A 22,103-nucleotide genomic window follows, 5' to 3' on the forward strand; every position below is an offset into this window, starting at 1 on the left:
TTTATAGAAAAAAAAACCAACTATTTTCATGGTATTTAAATTCTAGGTAGCGCATGCAGGAAACATACTGTTATATTTTGGTATATTACTGGTGACTTTTCTTAGCAGCAAGCCACTGCAACATACTTTTTCCATTCCTTAGCCACATCTCCATTTTTCCTGGCTAAATCTCCATTTGTCTTAAGCTGAATATATAGCATTTTATGTCATTTGAAGTGGAGCAACCACAACTATATTTGGACTACAACAAAGAGGCAGATCTACATATACTTGTGAGAAAGCATGTCCTCAAAAAGCTTACTTGCCAAAGGATTAAATAGTCCAGAGTGCATTCTTTATCACTTAAGTATTTTAGGTATCTTTTTTTGCTGTGAATTAAATATGGCCTTTTGTTAAACCTGAGTTCCAGAAAACTACCTAGTATTTTCAGCAGGACAAGGGTCTCCCTGATTTGCCAAGCTAAAATGAAAAACTACAACCCATCATTTTAGGGAGATAAGACTTGTTGAGAGATGATTAACTAAGTTCTGTGTGTCTTACACTCTTTGCTTTTCTCAAGCAACCACTTTCCTACAGTTTCAGTGCTTTAGATCTTTCAAGTACCATCTTTGCAGAAAAGATCTATTTTCCCAAGAATTTTTATACAATGAAGTAGGGTCAAAAGGAGTATTTAATGCGTCCTTGGAGTTCTGATACAGCTGCTTTCCAGGGAAGAGTTTTTATCAGATGGATGATGATGACTGAGGCATGCACAGTGTTTAGGGTAGGTTTGGTCACTCTTCATTTATATTTGGCTTCGAGTTAGAAAGAGCCTCTGTGGGAGATGTCTAGATGATGAGACTCAAAAAAGAGAAGTTATATAAACTTCTATCTCAACTATTTTTTTCTTCACTTGGAGGTCTTTTTCTAAGAGACTTCCGCATGGAAAATCTTTTGGTTTAATTTTATAGGCTAACTCTTATCACCTCTAATCTGTGGAGAGATGGTCCAGCAGGTCTCAACTTCATTTAATGAAGCTCTTCTACAGGAAAGCAAATTATAAAAATCATTTGGTAAATAGGCAAAAGACCAGTACGTGTTATTTGATGCTGCATGTAAGAGATGTATCTACCGAAGTCCAGATGGGAATTGGCAATCCCAGTAGACAAAGTCACGTTAAAATGCAGCCTGTAGAGTTTCTTTCAGGGAAATCTTGTGTCTCCTTTCCTATCATAAGCTGTAATTATACACACATTTGGGACAAAGAGTAGTGTCTGCCACAGGAAGATCTACTTGCAATGATAATTACTCATATGAGAGAATACATATGTTGTCTTCCCCATTTGCATGATTTGACGAAGAAAAGACACATACATGCTACAAAGTTGGATTGATTAGATGAGATGGTAGAAACACATCTTTTTAAGCAGAGGTATCTTCAAGAACCTGCGACATTAGCTATTACAGTGTTATGAATCAGTGTTTCCGATACTGCAGTATAATTCCTAGACTTGTACTTTCAGGAGGCAGTAATAACAAAATGTTGGCAGCAACAACTAGTAGGTAATGGTTTAGAACGGTATATAGTGTGTTTCAGAATACTCACAGGTTTTGCTGTGCCAGTTCAATGTTTTTATTGGGTGCAGATATGAGGCTGTTTTAAATTGTTAATTGTCACAGACTGTTAGAAAGCATTAACTCAATAAGCAAACAAAAGTTCGCTTTCATTAGACTGAAAAGAAAGATTCGTGTAATTTTTGACATCGTACTTGTGCTACTGTGCAGCTTTGCCTATTTGCACATGCAGAATTGTGAATTATGGCAGTGATGATGCTATTGTTTCCAATTTTCAGAAAGGATGCTCTAAATACATTTAGTGAATTACAGAAATACTTTTAATGACATCGTCAAAAGAGGCACTCAGACTGAATGTGTTCAGTAATTTGAAAGTATACTTTTTAACTAGGTAAAATTTTGTAAGAACATTATTTCAATGACTGTAAAGAGAAGGAAAATTATGAAACAAAAATAGATTAATTAAGTATGCAGCATTTGGCTGCATAGTCACAACTGGTGCAAATAAGAGTAGACATATCAAAGTAAACATAGCTATGTAGACTTAACTTTTTTTTTTTAACAAAGATTATACTCAGCAGGGAGTAAGGATTCAAATTAAGATCCTGCAAAGTAAAGGCTTTTGGACACAGGGTAAGCTTACATACTAATGCTGAGCAACTTCGAATTGAAAATTTAGAAAAAAAATAAAAGAAAAACTTCATTGTATTCTGTGTTAAATGTCAAAAATGTCTGAAAGTGACTATTTCTGGGTAAATGTTGCTCTCACACGTAGTTTCTGGCAAAAAAATAGGAACCATATGGGGGCCTTTACGCCAGCTCCTTGCTTGTCTCTCAGTGAAGGATTTCATTGTGTCAGAAAATATAATTAACTATAAAGCATCAGAAACAATGAGATTAGGCAATTTAGCAGTATACCAGTATGTACTTCTGACTATTAAAAATATAGTAGTCCTCTCTATAATATTCCTTTCCAACTGTAATAATACAGAGTTGCATATTTTCTTCATATGTGTATTTCAGGTTTGTGTTATTTTGCTAGATTATTGTCTTGATACTATTATACTTCTCCCTAAGTTCATATTACTAATATCTGCAAAGAAAAAAACCAAACAACAAGCAAGCATTTGCATTGAATCCTGTGTCCTATCAGTATTTAGATACTTTTGTGTACATTTTAGTGATTCAAACAAATGTACAGGATTTAAGTTTGAAAGAAATATTCTTTCACACAAACTACTCAGAAGTAACAAGATTTTTGCATTGATTACTTTGTACAGATTGTTTCATTTTGAAGTATATATAATAATACCTGTGTAGTAGTTCTCTGCAAACACTCAAACATCATTTATAGGAAGGTATGCAATTAAGAACATTTAATTTATCCAACTTCACTATAAATTTACAGGGAAATAGTGTGCTCATGGTAGGGGTTTTTGAGAATAAGCATTGCAAGCTGTTAGCAAAAGTGTAAAACCTGAATATTGAACAATTCTAGGGGTGAAATTATGATGGCCTTTTTGTCACAAATCATAAGTGGTTACTGTCACTACTCACTCCCAATATGGATGTCAGGATCTGAAAACCATCTAACTGCCAACAGAACACTAGCAATCTGACTTATTTTTGAAAATCTTTTTCTGAGATTTTACATTGCAGGTATTAACTGAATGTTCATTTTTGTCTGAGAAATAAAGGTATGTCAGCTATTGAACTAATCCAACAAAAGTAGCAAATGCTTCTTGCACATTTTGCCTTTGACTATGACCATGCCTGGTTAGTAGCAGATATTTATACCATGGATATCCCAACCAGTCTCTTTTCCATGTTCAGTGACCTGTCTTTTTTTTCCTAGGCATACATAACAAGGAAAAATACCAAAATGATCACTTTTCATATTCTGCACATAGGAGTTTGCTTGGCATGCTTCATCTGTTGATGTAGAGAGAAGGAAATAAAAACGCTGGTGGGACAATACAAATGTTGGGATTAAGAACAATCCTTTCCTTAGAGTAAAGTAGCAGTAACTTTTGAGGTTAAAGAATAGTGTGATTAGTAATTTTTTTTTTTTTAATAAATTTTGAGCTATTATTAAACTCAAGAAAAATCTGAGTCTTTCCAAGATTTGTAGAACAGCCATTCATAACTTTGAATGTTTTTGCAAATGGTACCCTCTACATCAGTTACCAACAAGCATTTAATAAGGGATATTAAAGATGCTGCCTCAAGTTTTTGAAAAGTGATAAAAACAGTTCTAAGAAAGAGGTATGATCTGCATCCCTCAAATCAGTGTTTAACTGCCTACATTACTTGACATCCAAAGAACAAAGGTTTCCAAAAGAGAGACTGATAAGATACAAATACCTGCATGTAGGCTGCATGTTCTGAAAGTGTGCCAGAATTTGTCTGGGAGAAGGCGGAAGACAGACAACATAGATTACTGTATTTTTCATCAAGTGGTTTGTACCATCTGTATATATTTTACGTGTGCCTTTTGAGAGGAAAGTAGTCTAACTTAGATCCCCCTACGCTTTGTTCTCTGCCTCTACACCTACTACTTGGCATAAGATGTAGCCAGTAGAAGAAAACTAAGGTTCTTGGGACCTTTTTCTTGTCTTAGTTGCAACAGCTGCAGAACAGATGTAAGCTAACATGAGTTCTGCCAAGGATCTCTTCCAAGTCTCCCACCCATTTTCCACCAAAAAGAAGCAGTCCAGCGATATGAACAGAGTCCTGAAGGTCAGAAAGAGATGGGAGTTCCCAATCTTGGCTCTGTAGAGACTGTTAAAAAGAAACAATCAGTAAACCTGAATTTATCGCTTTGGAAATTAAAACAACCAAAAATGCTAAAATTACTCTTCCAAGCAGTACGACATCAATAGGACACTGAAAGGCAACCTGTATGTGAACCACAGCAACACTGTAGAGAGAAAGTCAGATGACACCAAGAGTTCATAACTCGTGTTCACCCAACTGGTATCCATCTAAATCTCCTTTTAGATATATTTTCAATATCTCAAATGCATTGAACAAAACACCATTGTCTTGCTGGCCATATCTCTTAAACAGATTTCCTAGGATTCCAGTTGCTCTGTTGCATTACCTTCAGTATTGAGATGGAGTCAGCTTTCTGTGTACCTATGCCAGGTTTCTGCCTATTTCTCTAACTTCTGCTTTTAGCAAATGTTTGTATATACCTTGTGGTTGTTTTGTTTTTTTTGGTGTTTTTTTTTTTTTTTTTTCAGAATATCTCAACTATTACAAATTCATTTAATGATATTCTCAATAAATAAATAAAAACCTGCAACTTTGCCACGGCATCAGTCTGGAATCTTACTACTAACAAAACTGTGGCTGTCAGGCACTTAGAATCCAGCATTGACTTGAAGGTAGTATTGAACAATGGCAGAAATGTCTAAATGACCAATTGTCCAAGAATGCTTATATTTGCACAGGATCTGTGTGGGCTAACTGATAGCAGTTCTGAATCCTCTGTGTTCACAAAGATGAAAGACATATGCCACTCATGCCGTTATATTTCCCTTTCCTTATCCTAGCATCCCTTCACTTTCCAGTATCCCAAGAACCTGTAATTTAGATGTTAATCACATTTGTAAATTGGGAATCATTTGCTCTGACTGTTATGAAAAAATATAAGGTTTTACTGATTGTACAGCAAATCTGTTTTCCTCATGGAACCATCCTGCAGAAAAATTGTTTGTGTTACAAGTCTCACTCATTTACAGAGGTCAATAACCTCCTGGGAGATGTTTGGATAGATACTCTTGAAGTTTTTCCCTTTGAATATGCACAACAGCAGTAGCTACTAAGGTTTTACACTCATGACCCCTCTTTCTGTATCGTATCCAGCCTTATGTCTTCATTTCTAGTATTTAATTTTCAATACGGTATCACGGTCATCTATAGGTACATTATTTTTATTTAAGATCACAACCTATAGTTTGAAAACCAGTGAGCCATGGGTCTTTCTTACAGCAAGTACTGACATGGGAAGGCTTCTTGGCTCATGGCCTCACACAGGCATAGGGTGACCAAGACAGTTACAAGAGGACTTTAACAATGACTTGCATAAAATACATTTCTGTGTCATGCTGCACATAAGGACTACGCCTGCTTTCAAACATATACAAAACACATCTGGTGGTATAAGAATGGTAACCCCAGATACTAAGAGTAATGATATAGGTATCTCTCTTCATTGATTTATTGGAATGCTGATATACAAGTGATCTAAATAGTATTTGGATCTTATAATGAGGTGGCAAGACAAGAAAATTTGAAGGAATAAAAGCAATGTGCATGTTTGTGCAAGAGGAAAATGTGGAGAGAAGTTACAGTGACTCTAGTCTGCCAACTAGTATAAAGGAAGAAATGTGAATTTCTAGGTTTAAGATGGGTTTGATCTGTCAAATTTTCTGGGTAGAGTTTGGATAATAGACCTTGGCCCTCCACTGTAGTCAATCGGTCTGCCATCTAATGGGGTCCCATCCTAGGAAATCCCTACTCCAGTTCTGGCTGAACAGCTCCCAGATCCAGTCAACAATTCAGTGGATACCCTCAGTCATCCAGCCAGTGGTACACTGCATATTTGAAGCAAAGTTCTGTGTTCCATGTCAGCAAAAGTAAAGAGGTTTGGTAACCTGAAGCCATTAGCTTTAAAACATTTTAAATTAATGACTATAGCACTGAGTCAAGCATCAACAGTTCTCATTAAAAAAAAAAAAAATCAACACCAAAATTTCCTTCCAAGCAACAGAGTGACTGACAAAAACTGAAAACATTTTTACACCTTTATAAAATGGAGATTTGAAACTAGACTCACTAGCCAGTTGGACAGTCTCAGGCACGCCGATGATTCATCTGACACAGAGTCCCAGGGAGGGATTTCTTGCGGGCCAGGTCATTTGGATGTTGATGCACGTTTCTATTTAAATCAGCAGCCGAAGTGTGAATTAATCTGTGACATTTTTAAGATGGTTTGTGAGGCCAGAATTTGACTAATGATACTCCTACTGCTCTCCTGCTAATTTTGGATTTATAGGTATCGTATCATACCCAGACTTAAAAAATGTCTGGTCCTTTTTTTTTTTTTTTTTTTTTTTTTTTACTTCCACTCTCTCCTTTTTTTTTTCAGTTTGAACTCTTTTCATTTATTTAAACAGGTTTCACTGACAGCAACAGAATGACTGACACTGAGTTAGTGAGTTCAGTAGTTTGGGCTAGGCCCAAATGTACCTGTTTCTGAGAGTAAAAGGAATCATGAGGGTGATAATGAAACTTTCAGCAGAGCTCCTCAGATTAGGTAGCTCAAGTGGTAGTAAATTTCCTATACTGATACTAGCAGTGGCAAAAAGTTCTTAGCCTGTACCATAGTATAAGCAGGAGAAGATCCCATGGACATGCTCACCAGTTTCTTTTTGATGTGTGTTCAATTTCCTATGCTTTGTCTGTTAGCTTTCCCTGAAAGTTTTATTGGACTAAACCCTAAAGTGTATGCTTTAAAACAGAGCTTTGGCTTAAGGTATTAGCAAAATGATAGGAGAGACATTCTTGAAGTATTACTCATTAAAACACTAATCAAATGATACACATCCTGTACCGGTTGGATGCACCGAGAGTTGCCAGAAATGGGAAACAATTGAAGCTTTGCAGAAATTCTACAGAGAATTGTTAGAAAATTAAACACTGCAAGATTTTAAGCTAAAGTTTGACGTGTGTGAATGGAAGCAGCAGCTCACGTCTGCCAGATTACTGCTGCTTTCCTGATTTACAGCAAAGAATCCATAGGAATGAAAGCAAGAGTGTGTTTCTGTGAGAAGAAAGTTTGAAGAATTTAATTTTAGCTTGTTGTTATCTTCAGGCTTGTTTCCTATTTAGCTGTACACTTGTCGTTACAACCATTTTTGCACTTTTTTTTTCAGATTCCCAAGAAGGAAACTACAAGACAGAGGTCAACAGTAAACCCAGGAAGGAAAGGACAGCTTTCACCAAGGAGCAAATCAGAGAGCTAGAAGCAGAATTTGCTCATCATAACTATTTGACCAGGCTGAGACGATATGAGATAGCAGTAAACCTTGACCTCACTGAAAGACAGGTATTGATACAAAATAATGGATTGTAAATGCTTGCTCAGTATGTACCAGTGGTTAGTAGTTCCTCACAGCAGAGCTCTTGTTTATTGTACTAATAGTTATGTTGATATATCAGATTGAATGTTTTCAGAAAATGATATACATTTATTATCTCTCTGCTATGCAAGTAATTTATGTTTTTATATGCACCACTGACAAGATTAGTTTCATCTATTAGGCAGAGATAGAAGGTAAAAGCACGAGTAATATATCTGTTAGACCGGGGCACATCTTTTCTAATCTGTCCACACTGGTGTCTCTGAGGAGGTGGTAAGTCCAACATACTATACACAGAAACAGTTGATTTGCCTGCATGCAACAAATATGAGCATCTTGGTTCAGTCTATTAAATACATGCAGTTGCCATTTATCCAGAGTTTCAGAACATCCTGTTTCCAGATGGCAGCAAGAATGGGAACACCAGCAAAACTGGAATAAAGGCATTTTAAACCACTTTATCTTACCCTGCTCTGTGAAAGCAAAGGAGATGATGGAATTTCTTATCACTGTTGTTGGTTTCCTGCTCACCAAACCCTGGTCCGGGAAACACTTCTGCATGTGCTTACATTTCATCATGCATGTTGTCACATTGATTTCTAATGGAAATATCCACATTACGCATGTACTGAAGTGTTTCAGGATCTCATCTCTAGACACTGTATAGGTAGTGAAGTCACATTTCAAATAATAATTATATCAACATACACATTTAAAAAATGTGTTTTAGTAAAGAAGTTTAGAATACCAGCTTCAAGTACACCAAATCTGATGAAATATTACCTACAGTTTTATTATTAAAATGGAAAGCTTTTTGCCCACTGATGGACAGTCATTCTTTCTTCAGAAATCAATATTAGATTGAGGGATCGCTTTAGACGCAATCAGTAAGATGATGATATACTCAAAGTAAGCTATATCAAAATAGCATGATTATTTGTGAACTCTACATGTAAGAAGGTTTGCCCTTTTCTTGAGTTTCATTAACACCTGCTGTAAGTAGATATATCAGCAAAAATCCAGCCGTGAAGACACATTTACTCACACAAGCAAATGCCACAGTTTTTTTTTTTTTTTGAAAGCTTGTAGAGAGTGGCTGTCCCTTCAGTCTTGTCAAGAAGAATACAGCAATTTCTTTTTTGACTTGACCACATTTCCCAGGTTCCACCGGGGTAATTTTCAATTACTTAAATATGGTTGTTATATTTGTGAAGCACACCATTTTGTATCAAATAATGGATAAAATTTTGCCTTTTTTATTTCACTGCCTAAGGTAATCTGAGAAAAATAGATTAATTTTCACACCTGATTTTGACAGCTGAGGGGAGGAGGAGTGAATTCTTGTCTCAGTGACAAAGGTAGAGTCAGTGTGAAACTGAAAAATAAGAAATAAATTTTAAAAAAGATTTGCTAGCCACTTTAATGGGAACCAATGAGCTGAATTCAGAATATCTATCCCCATATTTTATAATGATGAATTTGGCCTGGAATTTAACTGTTCTCCCCAATAAATTCTACAGTCTTTTCTTCAAAGATCACGTCGAGTAGTACAACTAAATTAAGAGACATTTCACTATCCTAAAGGAATAGTTACTCTAAAAGCATTTTACGTACTGAAAAGTGACAATTAAATATTGAATATTGTCTCTGGAGGAGAAAAGGCAGCCCGGCTACATGAGTGCAGAGAATTCATTTAAGTCATGAGAGTACTCGCTATTTTCTAGTTGTCACAAAATGTCAGTTTTAAGCATTCTGCTGATAATTGTGATAATTTCTATAGCATTGTCATTAGTCTATCTAAGTATGTAATCTAATTCTTCTCTGCTTCCTCAGATTATCACAGAGTGACAACTGAGCTGCTAGAGATAACTCCCTTCCTTCCTGTTTTCCTGCCTTCCTTCCTGCCTTCCTGCTTAACACCACCCTTGCTTAGGAAAAGGAAAGCATTAAGATTTTTAGTATGATAGAATCCAGTTCTGTATCTTGCCACAGTAAAATGGTCTGAGAGAAGAAGAAGAAAAGAAAAAAAGCGAAAAGAAAAAAAAAAAAACAAACAAAAAGAAAATGGAAAGGAAATTCTGGAAATATTTTTCGGTTTCTGAATTATACTAAGCCAAGTAATGTTGTAAACTAGGAATGTCTCTTTTAAATCAACTATATTGCTTTGATGGAAAAATGGTGTAAATGGGCAGGGATCTGGGTGTGGGTTTCCATGGTATATGGCAGACTTCAGAAGCTGAATGCTGTAAATCAAAAGAATTGACTTTTCTTGCATGCTTGTTTTACATCAGTATTCCTTCAGTGACTTACAAAGTTCTTCAGGGTGAGTGTGGTGTGACACTAATATTTCTTTTCTCTCCAGTTAAGAGAGTGAACTCAGATTCAGGACCCGTCTTTCCATCATTACCAGAATGAATTATTATTGAGATAACAACACTTATTTGCATACTTACTACTGTTACTACTTTTTTTTAACTAGCTGTCCCAATAGATCATATTTGATACCAACCTTAAACAAGTGCAACAATATGAACTAAAATATACTGATAGAAACAAAGCCTTGCACACTCCCTCTCCCTACCCTCCTGGCCTTTCCAGCAAGGTAGCATGTTTAGAAAATTGCTATTTGTGGAACAGTTTTCCTTTACTATTTTCCGCCCAAAGCTGCATTGCAGAAAATGGTACTTTATAGTTCCTTTCTTTGAAATAAATGAACGCACAAGTGATAGCCTTGATCTCATCACAGGCTATAGACCTCTTTGTGTTGGAAGCTTTCTTGATCTCTCATGAAACACTGAATTTGCACACAGAGAATTGAAACTTGCTTCAGATAATACAATGACAAAAAACTAGAAGTGGGTATTAGATGATCTAACATATCTGCTCAGAAAATAGGTTTGAGAGCAGATTTAACCCCTGATGGGGGTGCTACTTGTTTAGCATTATTGTTTTCACTAGGATTTTAGAAAATTACAAGCATATTATTCAGAGACAGAAAAACAAAAAATAATCTGGGAAGAGTATTGTTGGGTCATCCTAAAGTTACAACTTCCAGTTATTTCCCAAGATGTGAGATAAATCACGATGCCTATTATCTTAAGAAAGCTTTATCTTCCTCTTGACTGTAGTGATAATTTCAACCATACGTTGCAGCTTAAAAGAGCCACTGACCAACTAGCACTTCATAATTACCTTTCTGTCATTTAAACAAGCTGTAGAAAAAACTATGTCTGACTATATTTAAAAAGCTGTATAAGGGTATTAAAGTGTTCTACAGTCATCAAAGTAAGGCTCCATTTGACTTTTGTAATAACTTACAAGATCAGTTCAAACATAAATGGCTCATGGAAGGCCATTTCACAAAATAATAATGAAAAAAAAACCCCTCATAACATATGGATCAGGAGAAGGAAGTAATCCTATCACTCCCTTGAAAGGAAACCCAAGTTACAAGACAGGAGGATGAAATGAAATAAGTGCCTCAATTGCCTAGATAATAGGAGTGCACTTTGAGAGCATTATAAGCACATCTGGTGGTAGGATGGCTCTATTATGTTACTGTAAGCATTCCATAAATATAGGTACATATAATTCCTGCTCCATCTCCTATAGAGTGCACTCACAATCCCAGCTCAGCCAGCAGTTAATAATTTTCAGCTGGCAGGCCTTTACTATATTTTGAAGAGCTAGTTAGACTAAAAACTATCTTTGCTCCCTAGATATTTGTAACCTTGACAAGCGCATTCTTGGCTTTTTTGTACATCCAGATAAACTTGGAGAAAGTTCCATGCAGACTTTTTAATATCTCACTGTGGGATGAGGAGAGGAAGCAGCTGCAGTGGGGTATCAGAGGCGTGGCAAAATGGACATTTTTATGGAGTTGATCCTGCCAAATATAGAAAGAGTAGGAGATCTTTCCACCTCGCAAGATCTTTTTGCATGGAGCTAATCAAAAGAGTAATGTTGCAGTTCTGCAGGCTAGCTAAGGTTACCGGAATAAATAATCCAAATATGCTTCTGTTTGCCAACATAAATGGAAAATCCCACCTAGTCAGATTAAATTCTGCTGATGGCAATGAGAAGGTTTATTTCTTCTCAACTTTAATTTCCAATATCTACCCAGAAGCCACCAATCATTTATAAAAGGCCTAAAGCCACTGATTTTACATAGACAAAGGACAAAATCTTGTCAAAATGAAGAATGCTTTTGTATTCGTGTTTGGCTTCCATGCATGTGGTACCAACTTGGGATGAGTGAAAAAGGAAGAAGTTTTGTGATGCCTTTTTCTACCAGAAACAGAAGCAAACAGTGCTACTATTTAAACTATACTTTGGTATAGTACCATAAAGCCCACTGTAGCATTGCATTTTTATGACCATACAAATACTAAATGAAGTTTACCATTAGAAAAGTTTCCTTCAGACCTGGTTATCTGAATGTTTCATCACAAATGACTTCATTAAAATCCTTCTCAGCATTGCAGAGCTTCAGGGAAGCTAATCACTGCATTTTTTAGACTTGACTGTTAAGGTAAGAGTAGCGTCCCTTAGTCACCCAGGTGAGAGACCAGGGAGTTCAACATTCTGCAATCATGTGTTTGTTCTGCACAGCCTCTGGAAGTGTAAATGTCTCTCCATGCATCACACAGCATGACTAGTTTCCTACTTTAGGAAGCTAGTTTTCTGAGGTTAAGTGGTGAAATTATTCCCCTGTATACTTTCAAACAAAATACAACTGAATTGATAGGACAGGCTTGACCATATCTGTCTGATTTGTCACACTGTCACATCTTCTCTGAAAGGCAGCTGCTCATTCCATGCTTCTATGTGTTAAGCACTCTCTATACACACACTATAATAATGAACCTATGTAGCTTGAAATCCTTTGGATTTTTTGTTTATTTACTGTGACATTCTTAATAAAATAAAACTTTGGTATTTGTTTTGAGCAATATAAATACCAGCAGTAAGAGTTACTGTTCTTTCTTAGAAAAGAATGCACCTAGAAAACTTAATAATAACTTGTGCATAATTTTGATTTGTACAATAATTCTTTTTTAAAAAGTATATGGCAAAACTTCAGTCAGCATATTTACTTTTGCAGTATTGATTAAATTCAAACAAGCATTTTCATATGCAAAGATCGAAGTGCATCAAGCTGTTAGTTGTGAATGTACCCTACACCTGCAGAGAAACCATGTGAGGTTCTGGGTGGGGAGAAACCTCTGTATGTGCCAAGCAGCCCACGCAATATAAAATATTAGCAGCTCATATGGCTGCTTTTACAAAGTGTGTGAGGTTCTGACATTACCTGTCCCTGCCCTTTCTTAGACTCAAGTTGAGAAAGATGCACCTTCTTCTGTCACCTGTTTAAGGAGAGAGGAGCTTTTAAGGTTTGTCATTTGTGGGCACTTTAAGAAATAGAAGAAATCTGTTGGGAACAAATTATATTAGAGGTTAAAAATGAACATGTAGAATAAAGAACATATTTTTTATGCAGGCCATTGAAAAATGTAAAATCTCTCTCTAGTTTCACTGGTTTCTACTCTTCAAGTCATTTGCCTTTCTTTGTACTAAAGCAGTAACAGAAAGAAGCACCAGTGCCTCAGCACTCTCACAGTAAAGAATTTCTTCCTAATAGATAATCTAAACCTACTCTCCTTCAGCTTAAGACCATTCTCCCTTGTCCTATCACTATATGCCCTTATCAAAAGTCCCTCGCCATCCTTCTTGTAAGCCCCCTTTAGGAACTACACACATGTAAAAAAATTGGATGAAAGTAGACTCTAAAAAGATATATTACAGGAGAATAAGGTAGAGGGAGTTCTAGCAGCAGATTGCCTTTCTTTGCCTTTGACCAAAAAGAGAAAGACTAATTATTACAAAAAATATTTCCTTAGACTGTGTAAAACAAGTCAGTAGGAGGAAGGAACATGCAATAGTATGCCCCTTTCTGCTTAAGGTATGTTAACTGTGAAACCTACTTTGGAGAGATTTTGAATAGGAAGGGTTAACTGCTTGATCATGAAATCAGTTTTGAAGATCATTGGTGGAGAAGGTGGCAGTTATTTGGATGGAGTAGAGGGAGGTAAACTGAGAGCTCCCAAAGACTTCTGAAACTGGAATGAAGTACTCCCATCACTGCTGTCCTCTGAAATATAATGTCTATTCTATCCCTGTCTAAACGTGGGAGGTAGAAAGGAGAATGTGTCACCTAAGTAGTACCCAAACCTCAACTGACTTCTATGTAATGATAAACCAGAACTCACTCCTACACCTTCCTGGGTGCCAAAAGCTCCAGCTGTCCTTTGTGCACCTGCCAAAACCTCCCCTTTTTCTCAACAGCTGCTGCAAAGTACTTGTACACACTCAGTGCAAAGTCCTGTAATTTAACACAGAGCAGATCTCTTTAAATCAGTGAGCAGGTGACTTAAGTAATTTTAATCGAAGGTTCTGATACCACTCATTAATTTCCAAAGAGAAGTTATGGATTTTGATAATATTTTATAACAACTAAGAAGACATTTAATACTCAGATTTATTTAAGCTGATTTTAATATTCAAAATATATTTAAGATATTTAAGAGAGTTTTTTTTGGAATAGAAATTGGAATTCCTTTGAATTATATAGGTAAGAAAATTTAGTTTAATTTAATAAAACTACCTTAACTTACTCTCCCATGCATCCAGCATGACTGAAATACAGGAACTATTTAAAATTTCATGTTATCTTTATTGAAGTGAACTGATAATTATGACTACCATTTCTGTAAACATTTTAAATCAATAGATTTAATTCTTCCAATACTTATATTTATTCATAGGAAAAGAAACTTCTGGTTGTACATTTCTGTTTGCTTTTATAAGTTTGCTGAATAAACTACCATGAAAATACTATCTCTATATATGCAAAAAAGGTAAGCTTCAGCTGTAAACACCAGTGATTTCTGTAAAGTTCAGGAGTTTGACTTTCCTTAAAACTTGGCAGCATAAGTGTACTATCTAAAAATAACAGGGATGTTTTCAAAGCCAAAGCAGGTTAGAAATAAACCTCATTTTTTAAAATTTTGAAAACTTGGGTTACTTTTTGCTATTCATATGTTTGTCCATATTAGAGGAAAGCAAATTGACAGATTTAAAAATAATTAAAAAAAAAAGAAAATGGACAATGGAGGACCAGGGCAGAATGCTTAAAAGGCTTGATGGTTTGGTTTTCATGACACATTTAGTTATAATAAAACATGGAATTTAGGATACTGACTTCAAAGACACTTAGAAATATGCATCTCTTAAAGCAAAATAAGTTTCAACTGGCAGTCGCTTTGCTTTCTAATTTTTAAGGTTTTTGAGATATCAGGCCTCAAATTTTAATCTTGTTTGGGACTCCTGCCACTAAAACCTGGATTAGAAACCTAATTTTAGGAAAGCCTCTTTCATTTCAAAGAAGAGCTTTTTTAAAGAGAAAGTCTTTTTTCTTAAAAGAGGAAAGACAGCAGACAGTGCAACTAAGGTACTTTGAATTCAGTCATGCTTTAATTTTTAAGTCAGTTTTTCTTTAAGTTAATGTGACTGAAGAGCTCTGCTGAAGGAGGAGCATTAAATCAGAAGTTTAGGAAACATGCTCATTTTGAACCAAAATGATGTGTTGATGTCGGCATCAGGAAGTTGTACTAAAGATACACATGAAAGACAGCACATCATGTGACCCTAAAGACTACCAAGGACCTTTTATCATAAGTATATAACAATTACTTTGGCAATGTAGACACTAACAGTGTCAACCTCCTTGTTTTGACTCTCCTCCTGTGATTACTACAGAGTAGGTCCTAAAATAAATTGGACACAGCAAAAACATTTATCTTGTACATCAGGAAAAATCTAATAAATAATTTACTCGTATCTTAAGTAACAGTCTAATCATCAGATGTGGAGATGCAGATGCTAAACAACTTGTTGACTAAGGGAAAAGAAACAAGGCTTTCGTGCCATAAGCAGATGTGCTCAATAGACTGGATCATAAGTGCTGATTTAGAAACAGCTGTTAATCCTACCATCATCTTTAATATAGTTCATTTCCCTCCACTTCCTTTGTTTTCTGTACATACATATGCTTGCTCTATACAGTCAAGTTGTGCTAGTCAGAGGGTGGAGAAGAGAGTTATTTTGATAAATAGTAAGCAGTCAGGACCTGATTCTGGCAGGTGACAAGCACTCTCAGATCCTGTTGGAGCTAATAGACTTGAAAAATAGCATATAAAGTTTCATAAATTCTATAGTATTAATTTTGCCACAGTAGATCTTTAAACTACTTTAAAAGGATATCATTTTTTGCAAAAGTTGTAAAAGGCACCAGCTAGTTATTTTACTGGGAAAAAGTTCAAGAGTTTTTCAAGTTCACTTCAGTAAGGATTTCTCTTCACTCTCTATTTTTATTTTAATATTTCTTTGTTTTTCTTTTACTCAGTCGCTCTCCTTTCTGTGTCTCTTGATCTTCCTATTCTATTCTATTCTATTCTATTCTATTCTATTCTATTCTATTCTATTCTATTCTCCTTTTTCTTTGTCCTCTTTCCTTTTTTGTTTCTCGGAGTGTTTTGTTCTGATTCATGTTTTGTGCAATAGCTGTAAATTTTAAATGAGTTCTGTGTTTAAAAAGCATGGTTTTCCATGAATCCAGATAAATCGGTGCTCTGAAGTACTTAACACAAAGTTTGATTCACTTCCTATTACTAAAATATAGATGGATCACATATCAGTAACAACTATACCCTCCATAAGTGACTCTTCAGCTCCAAAGGAAGTTCATAATTCCAATATCTAAATTTGATCTCTAGAGGAAATAACAAGTGAAGTACCTGTCTCATATTATTAGCACATGAGCATCGAAGTCTTCATCTAGAGTCTATTGAGCTGTATGGAAAAACTCAAATTGACATTCGTACACTTTGGATCAGGACAAACTGGACTTTAGTACTTTATAATGGAGGACATAAAGAAATATATATAAAAAATATCTAATGTATTCCATCATATCAGAGTCCTGCTGTACACTAATGCAACAAATTATATCAAAATAAACTCATAATATTTTCAACAATAAACGTCACTATATCTCTAGCTTTTGAAAATAATCTTTGATGTACCAAATAAAGACATTTCTTTTTTGATATTCTCTAAGTAAACAAGATGCAGTTTATTTACAGTCATTTACAAAAAAAGCCTTTTTTAACTTCTTTTTTCTTTTTAACGCTGTTACCGTTTTCTCTTTATGGGAAGGTTATATGCCAGTCAGTAGTACATTTTATTCAATGGGATTGTCAGTGTTCCTGCCTTTCTTCTACACTCAAGAGAACGCATGCAAAGGTACTTGGAGTCCTTTTAGCCTGATTTTTCTCAAATGCCATGTTTCCCAGACCATGAGTTGTGTGCAAACATAGCATTGCATTCTGGATACTCCGAGGAATATGTAAATGGATCTCGCACTTATGCTTGAAAAGGGAAGTCATCATCCTTTAATTCATTTATATCAGCTAATATGCAGACACTGACCTCAACTCATCCCTGGTGGAGGCACTTCGAGGCACGATCCTATGAACTAATCTGAGGGCAGGTGATCTGAGTGAAGAAGTACTCCCCAGCCTGGCATCGGCTACTTATTATTACCTGGAAGCAGGTGTCAAGCAGTTCTCTTGGGTTTAATGCTCAAGGAGACAGACTCCTCTCAACTCTGCTATTGTGAAGTGACTGGAATTATAAAAAGCAGAAGCAAAATATATTGTAATAAAAAATGGAAAACAACAACAAAACTTATTTATTAAACTGGAGTAGAAAACTGTCAAGAAATGTTAGCTCAGAAGATGTGAGAGTTTAGCTTTGTCTATGAGAGAAAAATAATGAGCACCTGCATCAGAAACCAGGCAGTAATTATCCTGCTCACCCCTATTCCGTCCAGGATAGTTTCTGACAATGGTTATAGGAGTACTAGCTTCAATTTCTCAAGTATCCAAAAATAAACTGGTTGCATCTGGAAGGCTGTTTGCTTGGATGTCTCCTGGTCCAGTAAGTTAAAGTAGGTTGCATCCAGGCTGTGCACTGAAATTTTAGCTTCAAATATATCATCTATACATTGTTATTTTGTTTTAGAATTTCAGGGCTGTCAATTATTCTGTGAATGTTCAAGGACATAAAAAATCCAGAGAATTTCTCACATCTTTTAACAATTACTCCAAGCCTGTAGTTTCTTACCAAATAAAATTATTTTGGCCCTTATTTCAGAAGAAATGTGATAATATCCCATGGTACTGGGTTGAATCCAAAATGGGGGTTTTTTGATGTTTAGGTTATGCCTGAAGTTGTATCTACTGCACTATCTTGCACCAGTAGAGCAGTGCCTTTTGCAAGGGAAACTTCACTGTTAAAAAAAAAAAAACCACAACCAAAAAACTAAAGAAAATAACATCAAACTTCTCCCAGAAGGCTGCCCTTTTGAAGACACTGTTTTCATGGACACTTCTGACAGCAGTCCTGAGTGTGATAATTTCCAACATCACAGCAGCCAGTAATATTTACACTCATTTTATTTTACAAGGCAGATTCTTTGGCTCTGATGATTTGACTAGGGGAAAAGATGGGCTGTGTTTTAAGGCTCTTAACTAACCTGGAATCATTTCGCTCTGTTCCCAAGTGATTTGCTTTAACAGCTCACTTTGATTTTAGCAGGAATATAGAGTTTTAAGAACAAAAATATACCTTTCTTCCTTCCCATGTACATACACAAAGATAGTGACGTAATCTATCAGTTCAGTTGTAGTAAAATTCTAATGTAAAATTCAAAGTGATAGTAAAGGTTAAACACTGTGATGTTTCCTGGATGTGTAAGACAGATTCAGCAAAACAGCATTTTTGTGGCTCTATTACTCATGTTGTACAATATGTCCTGCTGTGCCTGTTCCTTGCTGTTTCTTTTAGAACTCTGAAACACATTCTGCTTAACACAGCAGAGGATATACCAACATTGCAAGCTTTCGTGCTTTCTTTCCAAGTGAAATGTTGCAGACATTGTTTATTTTTCTGTGGAACCTTCATCTGAAGAGCTGCACAGACACACGCACAAGATTTTTCAGCAACATTAACTCTAAATGAATCAAACCGAATAATATTCTATTCATCCTGTTTTCAGTGACAATACTTTAAGTTGATCTGAAATCAGTCTTTAATCCAGTCTAATATACTTAACAGATGCTATGCACATCTTTTGTTTCTTTTCTTTTGGCTATTGAAAAAAAAAAAGTCCTTGTGGTTTGCAGTGCAAATAATTTAGGTTTACTTCTCCCTCATATATTTCCATACAGAGAAGGGGAGGAGGGGAAATGAGTTTCAGCTGGAGTAAAATCTTGGGGTTTAATGTGACTTAAACACAGATACATTTTTAATCTTCCATGCTATGAATTTCTTTTCCATTCTTATCTGAAATTATTAGCTAATTTTGATTCAAATTTATAAATGTCATGCCCTCTGACTTTGAGGATATCTGTTTTCTGAAAAATTTGACCAGGGTCTATGGCTAAATGTCTCAGAATCAAGGATGAGTTGACTAGAATGATTTAAACACATCTGTGAAATAGAGAGGGAAGTCTTAAGTTTGAATGCTAAGAATATTCTTTCAGATACTTCAACAAGTTACAAAAAAAAAAAGTGCTTTTTAACTGCTGCACCTGAAACTCACCACCAATTTGCAGAAACAAAACAGAAAGCAATGCCAACTTTTCAGTGCAAGTTCCTTTCCAAAGCAACTACCCTCCTATGAAGGGTACTCTGTTACTTGAAATGCACATTTTTTTGCACAGTCCCTTGATGGGAAACATTTTGCCTTTGTTTCTCTCCCTGAGAAATGGCATTAATATGTTTTTCAAGAGTTACCCGAACTTTTTAATGTTTTCTAAAGGGCTCTGAGATCTTCCCATGGAGGTGTCTGCAGCAGATAGCCTAGCTGTCTTCCTACAGTAGCCCCTTTTCCTCCTTTGCCGTCATCACATCTGCAGTGTTTACGTCCTATCCAACACTGGATCTGATCTTCAAGGAAGGCTTGCTAAGCTTTTTACCATACAGCCAGAAAGGCACATTAAAAAAATAAGAAAAAATCCCCAAGTGCTGTGCTACAGATAGAAAGTTCATTATTACCTTCAATGACCCCATCTTTTTTTTTTTCTTGTTGTGTCCTTTTTCTGTGAAGGTAAAAGTTTGGTTCCAGAACAGACGGATGAAGTGGAAGCGAGTAAAAGGGGGCCAGCAAGGAGCAGCGGCCCGGGAGAAGGAACTGGTGAATGTGAAAAAGGGCACGCTGCTCCCCTCCGAGCTCTCTGGCATCGGCGCAGCTGGTCTCCAGCACACAGGGGACTCACTAGCGAACGACGACAGCCACGACAGCGACCACAGCTCTGAGCACGCACACTTATGATACACAGAGAGTGCCCCAGCTCCGTTCTCAGGAAAGATGCTTTGCTGGCAAGCCTTACACAGGCATCGTTTACTTATGCAAGTGACTCTGGCAATGATTTTTAAAGCTGTTATGGAAAATTCAGGCTTATTATGTCTGCTTTTCTTGATTTTTAGATGGTTTACAGTAAGTGCCATGTCTTAAAGGTGCCTCAAGAGTGGAGAAGTGGAAGACAAACTTACTTTGAACATTCCAGATTTGTTTGTCGTGTTTATGACAGCGGGCAGGTATTTTTGCTTTAGCTTGCACTGAAAATTACATTGCTCTCGACAGATGTTATATTCTGAAAACCACAGTGCCACAAAATCACTATCTAGTGGATAAGAAATGTATTTTAACTCTGTATATATTTACCTTACAGCATTTTCCTGTCTTCACTAATTTTTAGCAATGCATTCATATTAGCTGATGGCAATAGTCACTCATGACAATAAATGGCTTTTTGTCTCTTTATCTTTGTTTTGTTTTTCCAAAGACATACAATACATGCAGATACTTTTGTTCAAGTAAAGAACAACACAATAGTGTCTGCTAGGACACATCCTTGTATGACAGACAAAACAAACCTTATGTTGCATTTACTATCAACTGCTGCTAATAGGGTATTATTAAACTTACCTAGCTCTTCAATTCTTCCTATCTTATAACTGCAAAAAGTGATTTTTAGGATCATAAGGATAGTCCAGTAACCTGCCAAAAATGTCATGTTCCATTCATGCTCAGTGGAAACTTTCCAAAGGATTATTAATTTCTACTTTTTCATGATTGAGTACATTGATAAATACTGACATTTTGTAGAAATTTTGTTGCTTCGTATTCAGTTTAAAAAACAGCAGATAAACTGAAAGTTATTGTCAACTGCTTATGTTGGTAGAAATCAAAATATGAAGGTAACTATATTGTGTCCCATGTGTAAAATCAAGACACATTTTCTGTTATAAGCTTTTGTGTACATACAGGCAAATACCAAACCCCAAAATTTAATGCAAAACATTGATTGTACTTTGTAAAGAAATATGTTTAATAAATAATCATTTTTAAATAATTCTCGTCTTTCTACAGTGATTTCATAGGATTCTAAAAGTGATTTTTGCCTAAGGAGCTCTGTCTTTTTTGGGTCTTTCAGAACTTAGTCTGTCTGGGGGCAACAGAAAGCTGTTTTCAAATTTAGGCTTTTAATCTTGGGTAAACCTTTTACCTTGATCCACTTGGGAAACTTTTTCCTTTAGCAAAAAAATTTAACTGGCAGCTAATGATGTCTTCAGCCAAAACCAACAAGAGTCTGTTCAACCCTTTTTCCAGATTTAGAGCAAATGTGAAGTGTTATTTTGTTGAAGCTTGTTGAAATGGATGAAAGGTAATAAACATCAGGAAGGGATGGATGCTTGTATTATCATGCCTTTGTTCAATAAAGCTGTTCAGGAGAAAAAAAAATAAATCAGATTAATTGGACTGGGTAGTGCGATAGAAGGAGAGGGGTGAAAGAAAGAGGGAGCAAAAAATGTGCATACCCTAGTAAATACTTGTAAGCATTCAGTGAAGCTCTGCTATGTGGAGCAGTAGGACATCATAAAAGTTAAATGTAATCGAGAACTCTGTGTCTATTTTCCAAATCCTTTCCAATGCAAGTTGCACATTAATTGTTTTCATGACCATTTTAGTTTCAAATATCCAAGCAATGGGTACTTAATTTCTTAAAAGACTTCAGAGTATTAATTGATTCCAGCAGTTAAAGGGCTTTGCATCTTTTTCTCAGTTCTTTTTTGAATGCCTTTGTCATATAAAAGTGCTGAGAATGGGAATAGGATAGAGAAGTAAGCCAAACACTTGTGAATACTTGATATTTTTGATTTTATGTCTGGATATGAAAGGTTTTTTGGGTGTTGTTAGGGATTATCAAAACA

The 22,103-nt window shown here is 35.9% G+C and overlaps 1 protein-coding gene across 1 annotated transcript in view; it reads left to right on the forward strand.

Moving 5' to 3' along the window:
* The window catches only part of MEOX2 (mesenchyme homeobox 2), a 53,879-nt gene extending 32,635 nt beyond the window's left edge, over nucleotides 1-21,244 (forward strand). Inside the window, exons 2-3 of the mRNA XM_027723251.2 lie at nucleotides 7,497-7,669; nucleotides 19,936-21,244. Coding sequence (XP_027579052.1) covers nucleotides 7,497-7,669; nucleotides 19,936-20,160 — 398 coding nt within the window. The 3' untranslated portion in view covers nucleotides 20,161-21,244. The remainder of the gene's footprint in view (nucleotides 1-7,496; nucleotides 7,670-19,935) is intronic.
* The last annotated feature ends 859 nt before the right edge of the window (nucleotides 21,245-22,103 follow it).

The sequence above is a fragment of the Pipra filicauda genome, unplaced genomic scaffold (assembly GCF_003945595.2).
Source record: "Pipra filicauda isolate LSUMZ 115617 unplaced genomic scaffold, ASM394559v2 scaffold66_size7647185_pilon, whole genome shotgun sequence".
NCBI lineage: Eukaryota > Metazoa > Chordata > Aves > Passeriformes > Pipridae > Pipra > Pipra filicauda.